The 25,251-nt window shown below is 39.1% G+C and overlaps 4 protein-coding genes across 4 annotated transcripts; all 4 read right to left on the bottom strand.

Annotated features, from left to right (window-relative positions):
- Positions 1–7,144: 7,144 nt before the first annotated feature.
- LOC140934590 (peroxidasin homolog) lies at positions 7,145–12,146 on the bottom strand. The gene is made up of 4 exons (XM_073384191.1): positions 12,071–12,146; positions 10,078–10,331; positions 8,671–8,782; positions 7,145–8,265 (listed from the first exon to the last, which is right to left on the bottom strand). Exons 1-4 carry the CDS (start codon positions 12,144–12,146, stop codon positions 7,145–7,147), a joined length of 1,563 nt encoding a protein of 520 aa, XP_073240292.1.
- A 2,332-nt stretch (positions 12,147–14,478) lies between these two features.
- Positions 14,479–16,095, bottom strand: LOC140934589 (contactin-associated protein-like 2). Its single transcript, XM_073384190.1, has 2 exons — positions 15,975–16,095; positions 14,479–15,602 (listed from the first exon to the last, which is right to left on the bottom strand). Exons 1-2 carry the CDS (start codon positions 16,093–16,095, stop codon positions 14,479–14,481), a joined length of 1,245 nt encoding a protein of 414 aa, XP_073240291.1.
- A 78-nt stretch (positions 16,096–16,173) lies between these two features.
- LOC140934588 (uncharacterized) lies at positions 16,174–18,517 on the bottom strand. Its single transcript, XM_073384189.1, has 3 exons — positions 18,448–18,517; positions 16,849–17,105; positions 16,174–16,323 (listed from the first exon to the last, which is right to left on the bottom strand). Exons 1-3 carry the CDS (start codon positions 18,515–18,517, stop codon positions 16,174–16,176), a joined length of 477 nt encoding a protein of 158 aa, XP_073240290.1.
- A 1,093-nt stretch (positions 18,518–19,610) lies between these two features.
- LOC140934587 (adenine DNA glycosylase-like) lies at positions 19,611–23,346 on the bottom strand. The gene is made up of 2 exons (XM_073384188.1): positions 22,945–23,346; positions 19,611–21,046 (listed from the first exon to the last, which is right to left on the bottom strand). Exons 1-2 carry the CDS (start codon positions 23,344–23,346, stop codon positions 19,955–19,957), a joined length of 1,494 nt encoding a protein of 497 aa, XP_073240289.1. The 3' UTR covers positions 19,611–19,954.
- Positions 23,347–25,251: the final 1,905 nt, after the last annotated feature.

The following is a 25,251-nucleotide window of genomic DNA, read 5'->3' as shown; positions in this document are numbered from 1 at the left end:
GCGCAAAGATATTTGAGAAACGATAGTTCTTGAAAATTTTAAAATTTTAAAAAAGCAATGGGATGTTAATGTTTCTTGTCTGGAAATGTTTCGTGCGTTTTTATTGTGATGAATTGTAATGGGAATACGTCAAATAACTTTCTGTCACTTGAAATAGATTGTGTCAGTCTAAGTAACTTCTAAAAAAAACTCTGAGAGAACTTGTAGATTTATTATAAGATAGCTCATCTAAAGAAATTATAATTGTTTCGATTCACTTAAAGAGCTTGCGAAATCAATAAGTAATAAATTTGCTAAGTGACTAACCTTCGGGAAAACATGGTATAAAATATATCCAGCATTTATAACATATAACGTCTTTGAACAATGGGTAAAAATAGGTATCTCCTGCATGCAGGTTTTAGCCTAAAAGACAATGGATCAAGATATATGAAGTGGACACAGCCTCTGCGTAGTCTTGCGTTCGGTAAAACGCAAAATTGCCGGGTTCTCATCGTAAAAAGGCTTTAAAGACTCTTAAGTGACTAACACCTAGAAAGCTATCAAAAAATTTAAACAAACAGAGGAACTTACAAGCAAACCACTGCTGGAAACATCCATCACTTTGGCTAGCATTAGAAAAACCCGACATTTTACTTATAATTCACCATGAGAAGGTTTCCATGGTACAAACAAACTGACTTTTGTTATGTTAAACTTCATTAATGTCAATTACTTTCTGTGCATAAAAATTGCACGGTTAGAGTCGGTGTTGATTGGTTGATGAACAATGGCAGCAGGTGCGGTCCTCATAAAACATGATAAAAGTCAGAAAGTGTTCAGTGATTCATAATTCAGTAGCACGATGACTTTGTCAGAGCTTTGTTTTGTCTTACCGTTTTAAGCTAACTTTGTCCATTACCTCCTAACCTTTGCGGCTGCAAAAATTGATTTAAGAGGATTTCATTTTGGTCGATAGCAAAACAACAATCGCTAACCTTGTAATTCCACCATAAACGTTATATACGCACATAATAGTAAAAGGAGAATAAAAAATCTGAGAAAGTGCAAAAAGCTCGACGCCGTGCAAAACGTACTTCAGCATATGTTTGGCTGGCTGCCGTTTAAAATCAGACACATAATAATGGAAGAGTTATAATTATGAACAGCACGTAGGCAGTTCGAGCTGGCTCTTGGCAGAGTTGATGAATACTAAATTAATAAATTTATATCTTTCATTTATTCATTCATTCATTCAGCCACAACCAGCTTTTAGTTGCCCCCGAAGGGATTTCGCCCAGAAAGCGAAATCCCGAGGAGGCACTCTGGTAGCTCGCGCGTATATTTAGGAGAGTAATTACAGTTGAAATATACAGTCAGTATGCCAGAAAAAAATCTCGATTTGCTTGAACAGGGACCGCATGGAATCGTTGGGTAATGATGACGTTTCTATTGTTCGTGCCCGCTAGAACGAAATGGTTAGGATTGTACTGCTAGCTGCGAGTCGCCAAGGTTTCAAATACTGCACATGGTTTATTTCGTCCAAAATGTACAGAAATACAGAAGATATAAAGAAATTCGAAATCTACGTAGAGATATCAACAGGAACTACAATCAGTCAAGAAATGTTAAAGAAAACCGTAAATAAGAATAAGATTCACGTACCCGTTGGTGTCTCTCAAGTTTCGCAACTAGTAGTAATTAATGATCTTACTAATCAACGATTGTTACGTCATGTCATTAGTCGTGATTATATCACGCATGAATTTCGTGTTATACCGAAACAAGAATAACGTAAAGACACAAAGTCCCGAAGGGACCATTTTGTGACATTTATTGTACAGTCATACTTCGATACTCCTTTGCGTTACGTGTTACCAGTAACGTTCTGTGGAGCAGCTGTTTTGAAAGTTAGGGATCAAAAGTCACTTGTTAAGCGCAGATGAAGTTATAAGGTGCGTATAACTTAAACACTTGGAGAGTTTGCCAAAAACGAGTTCACAAATCTTTGATTGGAAATAATTTGCCAGACACTCTTTCTCTTTCTTTGGGGGAATAAGACTCAGTCCACAAACAAGCAAGACGAGTGAATCAACGGCCAGCTTATCACTAACAGAACGCTGGACGAATACAGAAATTAGCCGACAATTAAATTCTGTGCTGACTTATTCCCTGCTCTTCTGAATTTTTAAAAAAAAGACTAGAAGGCGTGGGCGTGAATTGATCAAATCTTTGAATTTCTAAGGCTTACTTTCTGGCAAATAAAATGAACTGTACATATGTAAAAAGTGAAAGAGAAATAGCGAAAAACTCCAAATTCTAATTAAATCTTTTCTTATGGTTTAGAATAGACTTTTCTCTAAACAGAGAATGTACATGTTTTGATCAAAGCTGTGTAAATCGAACTGAATCAGTGTATAGAACCTTGCGAGTTTCCTGTTTTTATCTCACTTATTGTATGGAGAATGTGTGAAAATCTTCATTATGAATCGGTAGACAGTATTTCAAAGAGCTACACAACGACCAAGAATGCTATTGACCAACAATATACACAGCGGGGAAAGCTGTAGTGTCAACTATTAGTAGTATAGGGTCTTAAGACAACTGAGAAGAAGGTCCTGCCTTTGTTTCCAGAAGAAAGTAAGTTAGACATTCTAGTTTTCCCGGATAAGGAGTAAAACGACAGACTCCATCCCAAAGAACCTTTTTCCTAAACTTAGCCCCAAGGAACGTTGCATTCTCTGACCATCCCTAATGCCCATCTGTCGTGGGATGTGGGAGTGGATCAGCCTCGTTCCCAGTCGTCCTCAGTGATTTCGGATGTGACGTCACCTGTTAAGGTTCCAAGCCCCCTCTGGTGCCTCTGGTTGCCTCTGGTCACTCGGATGGCGCGAACTGGCCTGGGTACGAGGCTGGGAGTGAGTAGGACTAGGTAACGAAAAGGACGACGATCGGGGAACAAATAAATAAGGGAAGTACGAATATGATGGGTGTTGTGAAGTATTTTGAAAGTTACTTTTAAGATTTATTTGTCTGATCTTTTAATCATTTAGTGGGCCAAGGTTAGTCTTGCTTTTGTTCACGTAGTTAGTTAGAAATAAGAAATCGGAAGGAGGATAAGATGCCCCAGTGGTTCAAAAACATCTTGCTGGAATGCAAACGACGAAAAGGAACCCCCAATGAGTGTCAAAAGTGTCTTGGAACCTCCCCCCTCCAAACCAAACAACATTGAATTTTGAGCAAAATGGTTGAAAATGAGTCCTTTTTTGGGTGAAACTTTGCTGGGGAGGAGTGAGGGAACGAAGCGACGAACCTAAAGCCAATGAAAAAAATTTACAATTTACAATTACTTGGGACTGCTTTTTCGAGCGGTTCAAAGTTCTTTTGACCTCCATTGTTGAATAGGAAGAAAAATATTAGCATTTTTTTTTTCTTGCCCCACTGCGTCAATTACTTGCATCCAATCAAGGCTTTTTTGTGCCACGTGACCATTTAGTTGCAAAAAAGCCCATTACTTCATATAGGATTAAAATGTGTGTCAGTTTTGTCATTTGACTCATTTGCATCCATGGGGGTCCTTTTGTTGAACTCCTTGGTCTCGTGACCACCTTTTTCAAATTTTAACAAAAGGTGAGTGTTAGAACGAACAATTGTGAAACTTCTCTGTTCCATTAATCAACTTGCATGAATCAACCTTTTTCCATTCACCATCACGAATAGCTTATTGTGTAAACTTTTTTCTTGTATTATTTGCCTGTTATGTGTTCAGTTTAGGTAATGCTTTGAGAAATAGGGTCTTTTTTTCTGAGTTGAACAAAGATACAGTAAAAACCCGCGACTAAGAACCTGCATTTTTCCAAGTTGGCCTAAAGAGGCTCTTACATAAATGTCAATTAGCATAACTTAAGGCTATGTAGGTTTCTAAGTAGGTTCTTATCTCCTGAAGAAGGAATACATTGTAGCTAAGAGTATTTAGTTGTATTCAACCCATTCCTTAGCTAAAACCTGTATACCATTACAATTGCAGTTGAAGTAATAAAGCACATGTCTCAAAGAGAAATTTGCCCAAGTGTACAAAATTTTTTGTAGATTTTAAAAGATAAGAACTTGTTTAAACAAGTTCTTATCTAAGTTCTTGTCTAAACAAGTTCCTGTATAGAGTGGACCTAACCGTGGCAAATCTTAGCCTAACAGGTTCTTAGTCGCGGGTTTTTAATGTAACCTGTGGCTCACTCATGTGTAAGTTGACGTTGTTGACGAACGTATCCATGATTGATGACGAAAGTATCATTGATGTATTGACAATCAACAGCAATTAACATGGCGCTTATAACAACTAAACAGTGGAGAGGGTGACATGTTGCCGCTTTCGCATCGATATAATGATACAACGCCCTTGATAACGAATGAAATGGTGGTTAAAATAGTGGTCTGTTGTTATAATTCTACTTGTCTTGGATCTGTAAACGTCTGTTTGATTTATCATTTTGCCTTTGTTTATTATGACAAAGACATAAACGATGATGTCTAATGGGCATCAGTGTGAAAACGCCTCAATGCTCAATCAATCATTAAGAATGGAAAACATGTTGCCAATTTGTGGAGATCTGATAATTTATTTCTTCTGGAATATTTACTTAATCCACCCACAGCTTCTGAATTGAACACCGTTAAATAACCTCTACAGATTATAATTGGAAATTATTCTTTTAGACATATTCACTTTATGGCATCCGGCTTTATACAGTTCAATTACTTATGGTGGTAAACAAAATACTAATGCTTATGCTTCAATGGCCTTTTTAATTTATAACGACTAATTCCTGTATAATTCTTGCAACACACTGCGCACAGTAATGTTTTTTTTTTCCCCGTGAAATGAACAGTTGCATGATATACTTACAGTTTTTACAGTATTCTTAGATGCCTTGTGTAAGTTAGCACTTGACCAGACACTTGACTTTGGATTTAGAGAGTTAAAGTTTATAGCTTATGATTTTTGCTGCCCTCGCCGATTAAAAGGACAGTGCTTGGAAGTCGAAGATATGTATACATGTTCGCTGAAAGCTTCCTTTTACTGTTATCACTTTCTTTATGGATAATAGCAGAACTAGGTAACGGAAATAGCGGTTTTCAAGGTGATCTTGTCCATTAACAGTTTTAGAATTGCTACTAATAGGTTGATAACAAGCTACATGACAATCACAACGTTATAGGATCTGAAATTGACACTGAGTTTTGTGGGTAAATGAAGAATTTACGCTGAACTGATGCTGTTAATATTCTTTCATAGTTCTGTATCCTCTACAACATGAACCTTAAAAATGCTTCCGCTTAGGTCATACTCTTTTGTACTTCCAACTTCTTGTACTTGAAGAATTTGAAACAGTATATTTGAGATTGCTTGATTTTTATGACGCAATGAATCCTTGCGATGTAGTCCCTCTAGTTCTTTTCTATAGGACGAATTTTGCAAAAGTTTGGCAAGCTTTTCCTCGTTACTGGCCTTGCGACCTGTGAATTTCGCCAACAGAATAAAGCGTCTTGCCTTGTCGTTGCTCGTCATGAGTTGCGAACCGCTTGTTACTCAGTTGCTATACCTTCCGCACATAGGTCCACAATGGCCAAATATCCTATTCGGTTTGCTTTCGTGGTATGCTCAATACAACGATTGTAGGCAAGTTAGTGTCAACACAATTGCGCCAGTCATCTCAACAGTCATCTAGCTATGCATGATGATGTAGTATCAAGAATATTCAATACTAATTGAGATAACAATAAGATAACAGAAGATAACTTTTATACATCACTGATCCCTGATCAGATATTTTATATTTTATGTATAATTTACATCTCCTTAAAGCGATTTAAGACACCTGTTCTTAACATTTTCGTGCCTGGCTAAAGCATCTAAAAGACTTTTTTTATGCAAACCGCTCCACAATGCAAATGAAGAAAGAAAACACTATAATTTTTGTTCTAAGAATGAGACACACTGTCTACAAGATAGAAACTTATTTTCACAGAAAGTTAAACGAAAAAACATGTCGTTGCTGATAACTGAGTTTGGCAGTTGATCATAAACACAGTAGATGGAAGGTCTTAAAAAGAAGAATTAATTAGAAAATATTCAAATCTGTAATATTTATTGTTTTTGCTACTCTGAGGCCTTTAGAGTGCTTTTCTGATAAAGTGGTCCAAAACTGAGAATTAAATCAAAATTGTTAACAAGACCTCTTCCCTCCTTGTGTACCAGTAAGTTATTGTGCTGGCCAATTTTATTTCCAATCTTAAGTCTATGTTCCTATATTTTGGGCCGAAAAAGGATGGACGTGATCAGACTTGTCGACTCGACTCGCTTCTTTATTCTTGCAAAAGAAAATGGAAAGGAGCATAGACGCGCGCAAAAGCGCTTGGGATGGACTGGAGAGAAAAAATGACGATGTTTCGCGTTTTCTTCCTTTCTTCCCTTGATGCACCGCGAACTCACTACATCCTTCCCGTAAATTACAGCACGAATACAGAAAGAGACTGGGAACAAGTCCGTAATGTCTCTGTTGCGGCCTAGAGAACTAGAAGTAGTATTAACGAGGCGGTTTGTTTGAACGCAGGGGTCGTTTTTAGGTAGAATTCTACTCTTGACTACCAAATGAAAAGACTAACTGGTGTTGGTCACAAAATTTCAAACTTTCTGAATGGTTCAACGAAAAGAGATAATACAAAACTTATAACTTCTGCTAAAGTGTGAGCATTGGCTAAAGATCAGTGTCCAGGCCGAGTCCCTAGAAGGAATTGCTTTTGTTTTCTTACACATTGTCTAGGACTGTCATATTGGGATAATGTAACTGGGTCTTAAGGCAATGTTTAGACCAGGAAAATTCTTTAAAAATTCAGCTAAATCCCTGGCTTAATATAAGTAAATGATTCATAGCATTTATAATATTTCAATAAATTTTTCTCTCTGATATGTAAATTGTCAACCATTAGTTCATTCCCAGCCGGCTAGCAGGCTCACTCAGCGCCAGTTCGGGGAAAATGTTTGGCACTGGAATCTATTCTCCTCGCGGAATGACGGCTCCGCCACCAAAATCGCACGGTGAGCCTGCACACAGGCTAGTTCATTCCATTTTCGGGATTTCGGTTTTCCCAGCCAGTGAGTCTGCTTTTAATTCATTCCATAACATTCTAATTTCCCAAGAGTGTGATATCCTTCCTCGCCAGGCTCTCCAGCGTCTCCAAACCTTAGCTGTGAGACAGGAAGATCCAATTTGTTTTCGAGAATACCGCTGTCTTCTCGCCAGACTTTGTCATTTTTATCACAGTTACACGACCACGATGGGTTAGCACAGGAATTGGTCATCCCGCATGCGCAACCGTTGGTAGCTCCACCCCAATACGTCATAGCCACACCGTCACGTGACACCCACCAAGCATATTTATCATTTCTATCTAATCTCATCACGGCTCCCTTGCACTCGTATTTGATGAATTGCTGACAATTTGTGGAGACCTGCGTCAGACCCTCGATCTGGGAGAGACTGGCACTGATGTAGTGAATGTCGCGTCTGTAACTACCCCGACCATCGAATCCTATTACATGGATCGTATCCTCGCTGTCATGGCTGACAACGGTTACCCCAACCCCTCCCTTGTCGGTCATGTTACAATAAACGGTGAATGGAGCTTCGCCTACTTCACCATCAGGATCTATGACGTAATCACCGCTGGCATCACAAATGCTCTGCTTTACTATGCTGCATGTTTCTGGAAATTTAACACGAAGACTTACATTCCAATGAAGGGAATCTCCGGATAGACAAGAGTAGTTACCCACGTGATCTTTCCTAAGTGAAGGAATGAGTAATATGCCTGGTGTCTCGATAACTACGTCCTGAGGTAATGAAGTACTTCCATCGTACATCCACAACTCCGTTCCACTTGAAGTAGGACATAAAAATTTCAAAGCTTGACCAGCAAACAGGGTAACAGAAGAAGATGGTTTAATTATGTTGACAAGACTACAAAACACTTTAAGTTCGACTGAGGAGGAATTTGTCCATGTAGCACCCGTAGCATTGCACACATAGAAACCACTGTCACCTATCGTAACATTGAGTATAGTTAGTTGTTCTTCCGTGGTAAGAGTTCTTGAAGCAGGCAGACTTCCTTGAGACTTACTCCATGTAATAATAGGGGGCAATGAACCAGTCGCACTGCACGTGAAAGTCACGTGTTGTCCTGCTCGTGTAGAAATAACCGTTGGAGACGCGATAACAACTGGAATTTCTGCGGAGACAAAAATAGACCAAGAAGCTAAGTTAAATATTGTCTTTAAGCTCTGGTCAGTCTCGACACAGTCTTTTTCACAACAATGTGTCAACATGTCACAACAGTGTCTCAACATATATTGTTCTACTACCTAAACTCTGCGGTTCACTCTTAACATGCTAATCTGTTTATGTTTACTCATTTATTTATTTATTTATCTAAATTTAATGGCAGTTTAAAGAACATGATTAAAGACAAAAGAAAAATGCCATAAGGATGGTCCCGTAAAAGAGTCAAAGACCCCATACTCAGACAGACCACCAAGCTATTGAAAAATTCGAATCAACAACAAGGAGTTCTTTTGATTGGAACTTTTTAATAAGCCCAGTTTCAAGGGGCACAAACTCATTAAAAGGCAACAACCTTTGCAGTCTGAGCCAGTGAATCCAGCAGAGCACAGACAGCGGTAACCTTTCTCAGTGAAGCCTATTTGACAACGACTGTTTAGAGGACAGGGATTGCTTGCACACGGGTTCTACAAAAAGGAAGATTCAATCACGTTAGCGGTGAACTATTTAAGTTATATATTTAGAGAAGTGAACCAATCACCCGCTACTCAGTTACCCCAGCAACAAATAGGTCCACAGAGCGCGCAATGCCTTGCCTCAGTTCACATGCATATTAGGGTCAGAGTGGACCCTTGTTTCTTGCGAAGCAAACTTAAATAACCACTCATTATTTATAAAGAGGATGAGATGCAGAAAGGAAAAGATGCGTTAAAGAAAATGTTGCAGAATGACATGAACAAATATAACTGACGCCCATGACTGAACATAGAATAGCCAAGGATTGAGTAAAAACTGTTCTGTTTTGTAACTGGTCCATCCTTTTTGGGTAGTGGAAGGGTATAAATGTATAGGGATTATCGGTCGCTTAAGTCATTCAAAGGCCACCGGTTACAAGGGAAACAAATTATGTCAGTATCGGTGCCTAGTTCAGTTGGTAAACTGGATAGGTGTGACTGACAAATCAGTCGGATGGCATTTAAGATGTATTAGGACTAGTGAACGCATTTGAGGGATTGAACTGTTTTCAGCATGATACTTCAGCTATAGACCTCTTTAGCTTGTCCGTTTTGTTTTCCCGAATAAGGCCCCAAGGGAATTTGATCCTTTGTCTCTTCATAAATTAAGCGAACGTATGCAGGAGAATAAGACGAAATTTGAAAGAAACAGTTCTCTAGAGTATCATCACACGACTTGCATTGCGAAAACAAAATCTACAAGTTAAAGAGGTCTATTTCAGGGTCCAAGATAATAGTGCAGAGATTGTAAAAAGCGCGTGGACTGGGAAAAGGGGATCCGCCCTCTTCACCAGTTCACAAACGCGTGTCTTAATTTTGCTTGACCTTGTTTTGACGACGTCCCCACTATCTGGCACAGACTGCATATTTAGGCGCTTCGGATCCGTTCATCTCAGTTTAAAGATATTAAAAAACCAAGTCTTCCGCCTTGAAAATATGTTAAAGCTAATAAATGCAATCGATTCTCCCCTTATCTAGTTTCTAAAATTCGCACTTTATTTTAATTTTCTGAGTCCAAAATCATATAACCCTCTTATTCCATATTTGGGCATAAAGATTTCCTTGCTTCTGATTGGACGGCTGAAAAAACTTGTTTTCAACAAGTAAGAGGAAGATGGACGCTTCGAGGTCATATGATCAGATATGCTTCTGCTTTCTGCGAATTTGTATATCTTTCATTTTATCTTCCCGCACCGGTTGTTAAAAATTTCATTTATTACGCCAAGCAGATTATTCTCTGCTCTCACCAGGTATGGCTGATAGTTGGTGTTGACTCCATACACAAGATCATCAGGGTGTGCTGTGTGATCAGAATTACTTAGTTCACACCAGTACTTTCCATCTTCTCGATGTATAACATTAAAAGACACGCAGTCAGCTTCCAAAAAACAATTTATCTCGCAAACATCTGGGGATGTGATTTCAACTCCTTTGAACACGTGACCTACAAGAGTGCGGCCTTCCATTGAACCACTGTACTCCAGCACTCGAGGACAGCTTTCTGTTAAAAGCACAAGAAACTACCATACTTAAGATACGTTAAATAATGGTAATTGAACTGAGTGGAGTGCAATTTGGTCTGAAATCATACGCGTGATTTCAAAATCGAACGAGCGTGCAGCGCGAGTTCGATTTGAAATCACAAGTATGATTTCAGACCAAAATTGCACGACACGAAGTTCAATTACCACTTTATTACTTCCATTTCGAAATCGCAAGATTTAGTCAGTACTAACATTTCATCGATCAAGTAGCCGGTTTGTTAAAAAGCCGAAACAAAAAGGCTTTTATATCTCATTTTGTATTCCAAACAGAAATGATGCGATATAGAACAAAAATGGTGCGATTTAAAACAGAAATGATGCGATTTAGAATGACGCGATTTGGAACAGATGCGATATAGAGCAAAAAATGGTGCGATTTAGGAATAAATCACACCGCTGAGAGCCAATCAGATTGCACGGATAGCCAGTGATTTCAAAGTGGATGTAATAAGGTCTGTAATCACACTCGTAATTGAACAAATCGGACTCCCGCTACGCGGTCGTCCGATTTTGTTAATCACTCGTATGATTACAGACTGAATTGGACTCCACTCAGTCCTGTTACCATTACGAATTGGACGACGCGAAGTTCTGTTACCAATTAATCATAACTTTAACAAAATTCGTGATATAGAGGGTTCTCAGTTTTAAATAGAAAGACAAGAAATTCCAAGATTTGCTTTTCTAGCAGTGAAAAAAGCCATTTAAGCGCGCGCCGTGATGACTACTATTAGTAGTAGTGGTAGTATTAGTGTTACGCAGCCCCTGAGTCGCCCTTTTAAAAAACTGATTAATTCACGATTCTATGTTTTTTCACGTTCAGGAAGTTTGGCGCAAATTTGAGAGGCCCCAAGAGTTTCAAAAATAAAAGGCGTCCACACGGGGGCCCGAATAACGTTGATAGTCGATGATCGATATTTTGAAAAAGATAGAAGAAGGCACTTAAAATAACTAATGTAGATTCAGGCGAAACACATGTTTATTGTTAAACAAATATGGCTTTGAGTGGATCGTAGACATAAGTTAGTACATGCATTATTTAAGATAACATAAGGTTGAATAAAATGTAAAATATATCTTAAATACAACGCCTATACTCTAGTTAGTCAAATAATTTTGCCCTGAACGGAGCACTCTGACTGCTGCTACGTTTCGGGCTCTAAGATCTTTGTTTAAAGATCTTTGTTCAACTGTAGGCAGCGCAATCATCTTTATTAGGATCTCAAAATTTTGAAAAATGCGACGTCTGGTAGTTGTTGATGCTGTCAACCGCAATGTTACGCTGTGTTTATCTGTAAAACATATACATTATATTGGGCGCATTTTAATTTGCAACTTTCCACAATATTGTAAAAAAAAAAAACGGCCGTGACAGTTTGACGGTCGAAACGCCCTTCTTTCGAAACTAGCTTTTTAAAAGTGATCATCTGTCAGAGAAAATCGCAAAATTTGAATAAACAAGATATCTTTTGAAGAACCACTTTGTTTATTAAACGTTTTAAGATTTTAAGTTTTCAACTATTTAATTCTCGCCCTGCCCCCAAAAGCAAATTTTTGTTGGCCAATTTTCAGTCCGGCCAACGAACACTGTATTACAAGCCCTAGTAGAGATAAAACCACAACAACCTAATGAGGAATTCAACAGAATAAAACTAGCAAAATTTCAGCCACAAGTGCATCATTCAACAAAACTTACCATCCTGCCCTTTGCAAAAAAGCATGAATTTATAAGCAAGAATCACAACTAACAACTTTGCTACTGCGAATCCCATATCTATATGTATCCTTTATCTCAGCCGTTATTTCACCAGTATCAGAGCTAATTAATTAAAGTGAGGTTTCGACATAAGAGTAACCTGGCAACGTCAAGCGATTAGCAATGCTGCCTTTGATAGAAAAATACGAATATTCAGCCTGGGCTGGAAAAAACAGCATTCTTATGTAAAAAAAAAAGAGTATTAATTTGCACTGATTTCCCAATATGGTGACTCATTTTTTCATATTCAAACGAAATTTAGATAATAAAGAGCTAAGTGCAGTGGATTTCGAGGCTATTAATAGTAAACAATATATTGTCACCTTTGGTTTGGTCAAATTAAAGAGGACTTGAGACGATGTTTTGTTAAACACCGACTTAAAACCGGCCCGCAGTCGGTATTTTCTCATTGGTATGGCAACCGGTTTGTTTGCAGTGGCGTTATAAATGATTTATTGTTATCGTCTTTGCAAAAGAGGGTTCTTGTGTTTACTTTATTGGAGTTATAAGCAGCTCTTGATTCTTACAGATAAGGGTCTCGGCCTCTATAACTCTTCCTCACTTTTTGTTTATGGCTTCCTCTGGGTAGTTCTTGGGGACCGATCGTTTATTACGTCCCAGGGGGGGCGGGGGTTTCGGAGGGGCGGGGGTACAATTTTCTAAGAGGCTTGATTTTGGGGGATCAATTTTAAAAATGCACAGAATGTAAGCGGGGTGGAAATATTAAGACACAGACTTGCCCTACTACGTAAAATTTGTCAAACTATATTATGATTGAAGCAAATCCACGTGCAGTAGGCAATGTATATGAAGATAAATAGTTGAGAAGAGTGTTCCTTTTTAGAGAAAAGGTCGTTTAGCCTAAAAAAAAAAACATATCCACGTAGTTGGTGTGATACTGTTCTATCGCATGACTAAAGGCACGCACCACAGGACAACCAATATGATATCACGCAACAAGCGGAGGATAATCATCTCTCCTTCAGATCGTCTGTTGACGTACTTACCAAAACTACGCTTTTCTATGTGCAGCATGAGTTAGGCCATACTCCTAATTGATAAAATCCAGGGCAAGAAAAGTTGTTCTGTTGACTGTTTGCGTTTTGCCCTTTCTCAGCATTTTTATCCTACCTCAATAAACAAAACTGTTCTTTACAGCCGACGAGAAGTGTCAATTTTGGACTGTAATCTTTATATAAAATTTAGATCAAGTGCGTGAGGTAGCCACACTTAATAGCCTGTTCTGTCGAGATGTTCGTGGACAGCGAAAGCGAGTCAGTGACGCTGATCCGTTAGTTTAAAGCTGAACGTATAGCTGTCATTACCACTACAGTGAAACCTTCATTTGGGACCACAACTCATAGGCGACCACCTATCCAAAAGGGGCATTCCAAAATTACCTAGTCAAAGCCCTATAGTTGCTCTACAACACGTACTTATATCCTTCAGGGAGAAGATGAACCAGCACCTCTTGATCTTCTCGGAAGAGCCCACTATGGTTCGAATCTTATAAGCAACCACTCTCCGTAAGCGACCACTAAATCTCCACCTTTTGGCTGGTCTCTTACGGGAGGTTCGAATGTACACACAATTCTTTTCAAATTTTGAGGTGTTTAAATGCCCACGTTCTCGTTACTCTTTCTGTTTCTCGATCGGTGACAAGGACACCACCTTTGTTGAAAAATAGCCGGTTTGAGGACCGTCACATGGCACCGTTTTTGGTACGGCCAGTTGCGTTCTGTCATTTTTTCTAACGCTGTTTCACAACTTCCGCAAAGAAAGATGCGACAGACCATTGCTAGCGAAAATTTATTAACAAGAAAAGATTTTCAGCTAAACATCCGAAGATTTACTTGACCGCTTTGAGTTTCCTGTTCATGACTGGTGACATCCGATGTAATAATTCATCACTGGAATTATAAGAAAAATAGATAAGGTAGGTCTCGATCCTTGTTTAAAGCTTTCAAACGCTGTTTATACGAAAATAAGTTACTACAACCGCTTATAATTTTAAGCTTCTGCAAACGTGAAGTCATCAGCTTAAGATCTGGCAAACGTTTAAATACATTTCAAAGGTGAATCATTGTCCCTTGAAACAGACTAGGCCTCACCGAATCAGTAAATGTGTTTTTCGTTTGTCCGACTTCCGTCTTCTCAGCATTTCGATATAATCTGCCTTGCACGTTGATTCCAGAGTAGATTCGCAAGGTAAGATTTCTTGCAGACCTGGATTCTTGTCGGTTTGCTTCAGATTCTTTTTCTGCTTTTTGTTTTTACACACACTGTTCAATTCTCAAGTTTTATCCAGTGCATACTAGTTTTCTCAACCATTGATACTATCTGCATCGTCAACTCATTCCATAGCATTCTAGTTTTCCTAAAGTGTGATATCCTTCCTCAAAACGATGTCCAGTGTCACCAAACCTTAGCTGAGAGACCGGAAGATGCAACTTATTTGTCAGAACACCGCTGTCCTCGCGCCAGACATGATCATTCTTATCACAATTGCACAGCTTAGAACTCTTGTCGCAGGAATAAGTCATTCCGCATGCACACCCTACAGTAGCTCCACCCCAATACGTCATATCTGCGCCATCACGTGACACCCACCAACCATATCTATTATTTCTATTATGAACAAGCAACATGGAACCATAACACTCATATCTGATGAATTGCTGACAATTTGCGGCAACTTCTGTGAGTCCTTTGATCTGAGAGAGACTGGCACCGATGTAATGAATGTCTCGTCTGTAACCACCCTGGGCCTCGATTCCTTTTACAAGGATTCTGCTCTCGCTGTCATGACTGACAACGGTTACCCCAACCCCTCCCTTGTCAGTCATGTTACAGTAAACGGTAAATGGATGTTCGCCTAGTTCACCATCAGGATCTATGACGTAATCACCGCTGACATCACAAATGCTCTGCTTTACTATGGTGCATGTTTCTGGAAATTTAACATGAAGACTTACATTCCACTGAAGGGATTCTCCTGATAGACAAGAGTAGTTACCCACGTGATCTTTCCTAAGGGAAGGAATAAGTAATATGCCTGGTGTCTCGAGGTATGCATCTTGAGGCACTGACACACTTCCATTGTACAGCCACAACTCTGTTCTACTTGAAGTGGGACACGACAATTTCAAAGCTTGACCAACGTACAGGGTAACTGATAACTCTGGGCTGACTACGTGGGCAAGACTATAAAACACTTTAAGCTCTACAGATGAAGAATTTTTTTGTTCAACACTCGTAGCATTGCATACATAGAAGCCACTGTCACCTATCGTCACATTCATTATAGACAGATTTCCGTCCGTGGTAAGAGTTCTTGAAGTAGACAGAGTTCCATGAGACCTCCTCCATGTAATGATAGGGAGCGGTGAGCCAAATGCATTGCACGTGAAAGTCACTTGTTGTTCTTTTTGCGTAGAAATTATTTTTGGAGAAGTGTTGACGAATAGAGTCACTGCACATAAAAAAAGCAAAATAATAGTGAACATTTTTTGAATTGCCCAAAGTCTCATAATAGCCTGAAATAAGAGAAGATGAAGAGATACTTTACAGAAAACGGAACGACAAAACTTCTTCGATAACAAGATAAGACAAGAAAGAAGATTTAAACTTTTTTTTTCTTTTTTTTTTTTTTTTTGCTAACCTTTTATTTTCAAGTTATTTAATTATTTATTTTACTTCCTTATCGTTTTACAATTAACGACGCGGGTAGCCCCTGATATGTTAAGCTATACCTATGAAACGTCTTATCCCTTTTCCTCATGAGCAATAGCCGAAAATTAAAAAGGAAGATTCCCGGCCAGGCATTTCGGTGGCCAAATTTTACCTACTATTGTTACCTCTCTTAATCTCCAGAATTTGATGTCAAGGGTCAAACAGCACAGAACTTCTTTCTGAATTAAGTCCCAAAGCTTGTAGAAAGGCCTAAAAGGACTAGGCGAAGACATTACTCGGGTTGTATGTGAATCTTGTATGTGCAATTTAAATAATTTAAATATGAAGCCGTCGTAACGAAACTATCTATATCAGCTCCATATTAAAAGTATACTGTAGAAAATACCTTTGCTGCAGTTTTGGCCAGTGAATCCCACGGCACACACACAGCGGTAACCTTTATCAGTGAAGCCCGTTTGACAACGGCCATTCAAAGGACAGGGATTGCTTGCACAGTGGTTCTATCGAAAAAAATATAAATTATTGTTCATCGTTTTAACAGCAACCTTAGCTTGCAGCAACCTATTGGGGCAATTCAGAAGCTTCAGACAATTAATAATCACAAAAAAAATAACTGCCGCTCCAAAAAACTTGGTTGCTTTAGTTCCGGACTGAGTAGCCTGTTCCAGGCTACGAGATAGTCGGGCCCGCGGAATTGAGAAAGGGCGAACACGAAAAAAAAAACCGGAGGAAACTGTGGAGAGGGGGAGGCGGCGGAGCCTGTAATCATCTCCTGCCCCGCCCTCATTTTCGCGCGCCCTACACTTTCGCGTCTTCCCCACTATCTGGGAGCCTGGAACAGACAACGGACTGAGCCAAGGGCAGTGGGTTCTCCAACCAAGGTGACGTCAGACGTCATTTCGCGGTTAAACCAGTGGTGGTGGTGTCGCGACATGTCGGCTGTCTTCCCAGGCTATATTTTTACATGATTATTTTAGAAGCTACGACCGTGCAATATTTGGTCATAAGATATTCCTTATTCTTACCAGGAATGGCTGAAAAATGGTACCGACTCCATTCACGAGATCCTGAGGATGTGCTATGTGATCAGAGTTACTCAGTTCACACCAATACTTTCCATCTTGTAGTGGTCCAATATTGAATGACACGCAGTCTGCTGCTAGAAAACAGTTGACCTCACAAACATCGGGCGATTTGATTTGAATTCTTTTAAACACGTGACCCAAAAGAATGCGGCCTTCCATGAAATCGATGAACTGCACTACACGGGGACAGTCAATTCCTGTTGATTGCACACGACGCTTCCATACTTAGCATCATATACAGTAAAAACCCACGAGTAAGAACATAAGATTTAAGAACCTGTTAGGTTAAAATTTGCAATTTAGACCCCCTCTATATAAGAACCTCTTTAGCCTAAAATTTGGAGAAGGTTCTTATATAAATGTTGTTTGATTGAGGTCATTGAGAAAATGTTTATAGTATTGTGTTTTACAGCACAATCATGTACATAAAGTTGTTTTGACTCAAGAAATTAAAATTCACGTGAGAAAAGATCTCTATTATGGTCATATTAAAATATAAGCAACATTAGGTATGCAAATTTAAGGGTGCTGATCACTAAAATCTTCTTAGCAACGACATAATTTTTTGCAAGAAATTAAGAACCTATTAAGAAGCTAGATAGCCTAAATTTATGTTAACCACCGTTTATGTAAGAACCTGTTTAGGCTAACCCTGGAAAATGTAGGATCTTACTCGTGGGTTTTTACTGTACTGTATTCAGATCATGGATTGGGACCTTAAGCTAGTAGAGGAGACTGGTAATGAAAGGCGGCAAACATCAAAGATATTAAACAACGGGACACAATCCTTTTTCTTTTCTTGTTCACAAATTGTGAAGAAATAATTTAATGCGGCGTCATTCTATTGAGAAAGGATATCACTCACAATCTAGGAAAACTAGAATGTTATGGAATGAGTTGACGAGGCGCACGTTACATAGTTGTTAAGCAACAATGTGTTGTTTATGTAACAAAAGAAAATTTCCAGCGCTTTTTTATATAAGCCCCAATTTATTTCGTTAGTGTTAGGCCTGAACTTAGAAAAGGCTTAGAAACCGGTAAAACATCTTTCTATCTTTCTTCTTTATAAAGAATTCAGTAACTTAGTAACAGAAACAGCAATCGTCTCTTTGTAAACATAAGAAGCAATCGTTTTAATAACGAAAATTAACAGGACTGATTAATTTATATTACTCTTAAAAAGACTAATTTTCAGATTCTTTCTGGATCCAGGTTGCAGTCCGCCTTTTCTCTTCAAATCCGTCTAGTTCTTATCTCATCCAGCGCGATTGCAAACCTCGACGTTATTATTACAATAAGGGATTGAGACGAGACGATATTTTTTCTTCTCGGGCTTACGCCCTCGTTTCTCGCGGCTCGCGTGCTAGGTTTCGCGTGCACTAACTTTGCAAAGAAAAATAAGAGACTGCTCGCAGTCTAGGATCCGGGGTATACGTTTGATGTTAACGATGCCGCAATGGCCTGAAACGTTATTGTTTAAGCAGTCACATTATTTTATTTTTACACCTTTCCACGCACACAGGATTTTAACTAACTTACCTCCCTCTCCTCTACAAACTGCCATAAAGAAAAGAAACAGAAATGGCAACTTTGATGCAACAACTTCCATATCTTCACTTGAAAGTGAGAGTATACAAACTCTCCATAGAGTAAGGTAATTTCGAGTCACAACTTTTTGCGACGTTTAATTTAAGTGTTCTGAATAATTTATCATTATTATCCTTGTAAAAGGAAATTCTTGGAGAACTGAAGTCACACAAACTAGCATTTCTAATTTTTTTTTTCATCTCCTTTGGCTCTGCATCTGGCGAATTTGTCAGAGTATAACAACTATCAGTTTCTATTGCGTTGCTGACTATCCAACAACTTTTTTCACGAAACCACTACATTTTCCTCTTAAATAAGTCTTGCCTCATTTACTAAGAAACCAATTTTAGACTACTCAGTTATCAACGCACGCAGCAGACATCTTCGCCTACTGTTTTAAGAAAGAAAGGTCTCCAACCGTACATGTATTTACTCGAATATTGCCGCCTTCTAATAATAATAAGAACGGGTACTCCACTTAGAAAACTAAAGTATTAATTTCAAAAACTCATCTGGAAAGGGGCATAGACCTTTAAAATTATCGTTTTAAATAAAACAAAGGAAAAGAAAAATTTCGTGGCAAAGTAATGTGTTATCAACAATGGTTTCTTAAATAATTATCTGTTATTTACAAATAGGAAGTTTTAATGCTCCATGTTATTAAATTTAATGAGCTCCGCGGTGATCTTTAGAGTACATTTGAAATGTTTATTATTTTTCTTTTTTTATAGGGCTGTTTTAAAATAATTGGACAAACTGCCAGTTGTAGGTCCATCGACCCGTAAATAAAAAATACATCTGATTACAACCCCCCCCCCTGGCTAAAGGCCCCCCTCCACATGTAGTGAAATGAATTCAATTAATTATGACGTTTTGAAGTTTAATTGAAAACCAGTTAACATCGGTAAAGACAAAACATATCTTGATCAGCAACACTATAGCATTGGCTCAGTCTCCACCCTTGGGTGTCAGAGACTGAGCCAATGCTACAGCTTGTGTTGAAGAGCTTTTTCTATTCCTGTTACACAGCTGTAGGTCCCCCGGTCCCCAGAATTTACCCCTCCATTTACAAGTCCTCTTAAAACCACTTACAAAGTCATATAAGGTCAGGGCCTATAAGCAGCAGTTTATTTTAGGTCATTTCATAGTTGTGTACAGAGTAAAATTGCTCATTAGTTGCAGGTCCAGCCACAGAATGACTGGACAATGCCAGCCATACATATACAAGCATTTGAACATTACCCGTCAAAAATCAATGTGCACCACATTGCTGCTGGAAGAATGTAGTCCTTGTTTTGGTGGGAGTCCTTTAATATTATATTTTTTGCTCCTAAATATGATGACTATTTGTGGATGATACTCTTTCAATTAATACATTAGACTAACCCTACAATGATCTCATTCACAGTTCATCCTTACAATGTAGATGAGATATCATCAGATTTGATACTGATCAATGTCAGTTTTTAGATTTAAAGAATGATTCTAGTACCATCTGCTTCCTTCCATCATGTAGAGCTCTTTTTTTTCTTTTCTGTCCTTTGACTATCTTTTGTTGAATTGTCCCATTTCTGTACTTTTCGAAAGTAGCAAACACTTTCCTCATTGCAGTAGAAAGAGCAGCGCCTGCCAGTTCGCCCTGTGATATCCACTTTGTAGCTCTCTTCCCTTGAGTGGTCCCCTCTAAAATGTCAGCTTCACTGTACTTGCAGGAGAAGACAACATACTTGTGATGAATGTGTGAAAACTGATGTGAAACTTCACCTATGCTAGTTTGACACTCAACACCTTGTAGGGTGATCCCCAATTCACTTTCTACAGAGTCAACCAGAGATGAAAACATCTTGGACGTAGCCAAGTTAGATTCCACTGCAAGGTTGGGAAACTCCCACAGGCCTGCTAAAAGACCTGTTTTGGGCCTCTGAACTGTGAGGTACTGGACACTAGCCCCCGAATCTCTCTCAACAATAACAACTGCCAGTGTTTCTTCCTTGGCTTGTTTCTTTTTCGCTTTCTGTGGATAATTACAGACACCAAGGGAAACATCCCACTGGGATGATTGAAGGCAGAGATCACATTCTTCAATATCAACATTTTTGTCATCTGCAGCACCACTCACAGAATCAAAATTTTTATCAGATTTCAAAGGTTTCCCACTTAACAACAGGCTCGCGGCAGTCCTGTGTTCCTCTACTTGCTTTAAAGCACTGCATTGCTTTCGCAGAGGGCATGTATTGCACTTTGGGGATGATGGAGTACACAGAGTTGCACCAAATTCCATTAATGCTTGATTAAAATCTCCAGGTCTGTCTTCGGGGACAATTTTGTTGGCAAGTTCCCAAAACTTTTCCACAGCTTGGTTGCTTGAAGTCTGAGCTCCGATGCTGCAGAGACGAGACAAAACTCTCATGACATTCCCATCCACCACTCCAGTGCACTCACCATACGCAATGGATGCGATAGCACCAGCAGTGTATCTGCCAACACCTGGAAGCAGCTTCAAGAGTTCAGTGGCTGTTGTGGGCATGACTCCTTTCATTTCATCCACAACCTATTAAGTAAGTGTAAACAACATGATATTTTGTAATTTTAGTAGTTTTTTGGCTCTGTAGTGGTATCTTCTATTCCCCTAATCCTGTAAATACCTTGAATTCTTTCTAGGCTTTAAGAATCATAACTGCTTAAATTACAGTGTATATGTATGTATACAGCTGCGAGGTACTTTCTTCTGTTTAACTCTCTGTCTGCGATGCAAATATATGAATTTCATATATTCTTTCATGACAATAAAAACTGCTGTATTATAAACCAGTGATCTGCAAAGAAATATGTTTACAAGTGAGAGCATTTCCATTTGTAAGGGGCTGTTTACATAAATATCAATAATGACTTTCATTCCAGAACAATTCATTCCATCTCCATTATAATAAATTATTTCTCTGCATCTGTGCACATGATACTGGGACGAAATTAACTTTTGTTCCCGTACAAGTAATTTCGGTTTTCATTCCAAAATAATGAAATCCTCATTCTGGTATGAAATTTCATTCAGGTATCATGTAAGCTGAAAACAAACTTCATTCCAGATTGAAAATCGCAAATTGTGTAGTCTGAGTTAAATGGCACATGCTTATCTAATCTGACACGAAACCACGCGAGTGAGAACACCTTATGCTGAGCAGTTCAATTTTATCATGTGAATGCAGTATAATATTCACTCTAGGAAGAAACTCATTCCAGAATGAAAGTCATTCTTGTATCACATAAACATGCAGCCCCTAAGTTTCAATGGTCTTATTTTCCCAGATAAAATGACTGTTATTAATAATCTTCCTTCAGCGGTGGTGGAACGAAATAAAAAGCCAAAAACATCAATAGTAGTTGATCAAAATCTACCTCTAATGACAAAAATCTATCAATATCAATTTCCCATATTAATCAATAATAAGTATCAAAGTTATTGATTATGCATGGTTCAATTTTAATTGTTACCATCCCCCTCGGGCAACCCCCAGGACAAGTCCAGCCCTTTGGGCCCCGGAGTGGGGAATTGTTTGAAGTGGTTCTGTCCTGTCTTTGATTTTGCAAAGTACGTGTTATTTCTTGCACGGTTAACACAATGGCTGCGGACCACAAGACTACATATTTGCAGGAAATGCAGGAATTTGTCAGAGTGGTTGGAGAGAAATAACTTACCAAAATTACACTCTGCATTTAAAGCTATGTTATAAAATTTGAAATGCGTATGTGTGTAAGACGCATACTCGAATGGATTTTATTTTCTGGAAAGGAAGGACAGAAAATAATATTTCTTCAGCTTAGCTTTAAATAATGATAAGTTTTATATGAAAACCAATACAAGGCTTTTCAAATAGAGGGGGGGTGGGGGTGGGGGATATGGTTACAAGTAAAATTGAACCATGCATTACCAAGGCTGTCACTAAGATTTCAAGTTGCTAGGTACTGGTATGCAATTACTAGGCGGGTAATTGAACAGTTGGGAGGTTCTTTAGGTTCTGTTTCCTCTCAAGGGTTGTCCTTAAAGCAGCCAGGGGTAATTCCTAGTCCCTGGCCTTTAAAGACAGCCCTGGATTACAATCAATGTAACGGGGTATCAAAATAACTCATTTGCATAACACTCACTTATGTTGATAGTTATTATTGTACTTGTAAACAAACGAAAATTTTCTTAACGAGGTCGAGTAGCCGAAATGTATTCGCGTACTGTGTCTTTATTTTCCCCAGTAATGTTAGCAAGTCAGTTGGGGAGGAGTCTCTATGGGGTTGGTTGACCGGGGGCTTGGGTGTTTTTTCGAAAGGCTCCGATAAACGATGTCAACAATGAAATATATAAATAGCACATTAGCAACTGCGAAACGTTCGTCTTTCAAAATTAACTCCATAAATAACAGATTTAAAACTAAACAAGCAACACTTTCTTGTACCGACCTTTTTAGCTCCCTCGTGAAGCCTCTTTGCTCGAGAATAATAACCCAGACCCGACCATAACTCGTTGACTTCCTCTAAGTTTGCTCGCGACAAGTGTTCGACAGTTGGCCACTTCTCCATCCAGCGATTGTAATAATCACACACAGTGGCCACTTGTGTTTGTTGTAACATCACTTCAGATACCCATACAGCGTACGCTCGCTTGTTTGGATCCTGTTCGGAAGCTCGTTCTCTCCAAGGAAGCTGTCTGCGGTTCTTGTCATACCAAGAAAGGAGCTCTGCACGAATAAACTCGATTTCGTCGGCTGTGAAATCGTGAGAGTGTGTGTTGCATTTAGCTTGTTCTTCACCTGTTTTCTGCTTTGATTTTGTCCTCTTTTTCGTGTTCATTCCAGCGATCATAGAACTCACATTTATTGCTTATCTGCTGAACAAAGATGGCGTCTTAAGCAAAAAGGGCGGGAAATATGCAAAATCCGCTGGCCAGTAAAGCTTGTGGCGAGTATGGCGGCGGCAGGAGAGACAGATACTACGTTGTGTAAACCTCATAAGGTGTCCAAAGACCTTTCGACAGATGTTAAAAAGTGCTGACCGCATAGCATAACAGGCGCTTTATGAGCCAAGCGAGGCGAACGCGGCATTTCGCGTGTCTCGCGCGAGATGCCGCGTTCCCCTCGCTTGGCTCATAAAGCGCCTGTTCTGCAGGCTAAAAGAGGGAAGAATCTTCTCTCGTGCCACCGCCATATTGGAAAGCGAGAAGACCCTGGGGATGAGGTTGACAAAGTCTGTGTCAGCCTGCGAGAATAACTATGTCCTGACCAATAGGAAAAATCTTGACGCTTGATTCAATCTGACAAAAGGCAAACGCTCCAAACGTCACTTCGCCTTTTAAATGGCCAGTTCATGACCAATACGCCTCAGGGCAGCTCCTGTTTGAATTTCTCGCACTCGTAATGAATGGTTCAATTTTACTTGTTACCATTACCCCCCGGGCAACCGCCGGGAAAAGTTCGGGAATAGGGAATTGTTTGAAGCGGTCCTATCTTCTCTCAGTGATTTTGCGAAGTACGTGTTCTTTCTTGCGCGGTTTACACGATGACTGCGAACTTCAAGACTACATATTTTTAAGGAAAAACGCAGGAATTTGTCTGAAAGTGGTTGGAGAGTAATAACTTATCAAAATTAAGTTCTGTATTTAAAGGTATGTTTAAAAATTTGAAACGATTGTGTGTATGATGCGTACTCGAATGGATTTTATTTTCTGGAAAGGAAGGACAGAAATATTTCTTCAGCTTAGCTTTAAATAATGACAAGTTTTTATATGGAAACGAATACAAGGCTTTTGATATATAGAGAGAAACAGAGATTCGGTCCAGTGTTCTCATAAAGGGTTCTATCAACAATGAGGCGCAATTTAAAGAGTTTTTCTTCTTCGTTTTCGTTTTCAAATTTATTGTTCATGTTTTAACTACATTATGACATCCATTATCCTTCTCTCAATAAACTCAGGAAACCGTTCATAAAAGTTGTGAAAACGTGTCGTTTTGCTTTCGTAGGGATAAAAAAAGATGTAGCAAAAAACGTATATGAGGTCTATCAGGAGCTCGGGGGTGGGGAATAGACCTCCAAGAAAGAAAACAATTGCAAATCCCCGGGGGTGTGCCCCATACATAAAGGTCAAGGGTGCGAGTGCGACGGGTTGAGCCATCTCTTAGTTTCCCTTAATGATAAGAGTACATTATCCTGCCTTCAAATTGAATGGACATCACATACACCTTTATAAACTTGATATTGTCATTGGACAGCTCTTGATGATATATGGTGCCATATGAGTCTGTAGGAAGTGAGTTCTCCATATCTTAGGAAATAAAGTACTGCAGACTTAAAAAAGGCACGAACTGATCGTTCGTCGCTCTACTAGTCAAGAGGCTCTTTCGGCGCTATGCGTCTTTGTCCGGCCTGTAGAGAGCATGGATCAATAAAGGCCCAGTTACGGTTGGGGAAAAGGCGGAGGAAGCTCCTGATAGAAAGATTTCTTTCCTTTCCCTTTTCCGTTTTCCCGTCTTTAAAAAATCTGTAGTGGGTACAGATTTTGAGAAAGTCAAGGTGCACAGGAAGTTGAGTTGAACGATGGTTTATTACTGAGCCTCTTAGTTCTTCTAAGTTCCAAGATTTTCTAAGATGAATATACTAAACTATTACGTTAAGCGGTTTGTATAAGGAAGGTCAATAGTGTTCTTACGCACAAAATAGGTGTTAGGAGGTTGTAGAACTGATAGAACAAAAGATACCGAAATTTAGTTGAAT

This window comes from Porites lutea, chromosome 4 (genome assembly GCF_958299795.1).
Source record: "Porites lutea chromosome 4, jaPorLute2.1, whole genome shotgun sequence".
In the NCBI taxonomy this organism is placed as follows: Eukaryota; Metazoa; Cnidaria; class Anthozoa; order Scleractinia; family Poritidae; genus Porites; species Porites lutea.
The sequence above is the reverse complement of the archived record's forward strand: the minus strand, read 5'-3'. Positions and strand labels throughout refer to the sequence as shown.

Excerpts from the sequence above, each read along its gene's own strand:
- LOC140934590 (XM_073384191.1), bottom strand. The coding sequence starts at position 12,146 with ATGGGATTCGCAGTAGCAAAGTTGTTAGTTGTGATTCTTGCTTATAAA. Across the intron at positions 10,332-12,070 it reads TTTTTGCAAAGGGCAGGATG|AAAGCTGTCCTCGAGTGCTG; the intron begins GTAAGTTTTGTT and ends TGCTTTTAACAG. Across the intron at positions 8,266-8,670 it reads CACTGGCTCAGACTGCAAAG|AAATTCCAGTTGTTATCGCG; the intron begins GTTGTTGCCTTT and ends TTGTCTCCGCAG.
- LOC140934589 (XM_073384190.1), bottom strand. The coding sequence starts at position 16,095 with ATGTCTTCGCCTAGTCCTTTTAGGCCTTTCTACAAGCTTTGGGACTTA. Across the intron at positions 15,603-15,974 it reads AAGAGAGGTAACAATAGTAG|TGACTCTATTCGTCAACACT; the intron begins GTAAAATTTGGC and ends TTTTATGTGCAG.
- LOC140934588 (XM_073384189.1), bottom strand. The coding sequence starts at position 18,517 with ATGGAAGTTGTTGCATCAAAGTTGCCATTTCTGTTTCTTTTCTTTATG. Across the intron at positions 17,106-18,447 it reads AGTTTGTAGAGGAGAGGGAG|GAATTGACTGTCCCCGTGTA; the intron begins GTAAGTTAGTTA and ends TGCAATCAACAG. Across the intron at positions 16,324-16,848 it reads CCATTTTTCAGCCATTCCTG|AACCACTGTGCAAGCAATCC; the intron begins GTAAGAATAAGG and ends TTTTTTCGATAG.
- LOC140934587 (XM_073384188.1), bottom strand. The coding sequence starts at position 23,346 with ATGATCGCTGGAATGAACACGAAAAAGAGGACAAAATCAAAGCAGAAA. Across the intron at positions 21,047-22,944 it reads TTCACGAGGGAGCTAAAAAG|GTTGTGGATGAAATGAAAGG; the intron begins GTCGGTACAAGA and ends CTTACTTAATAG.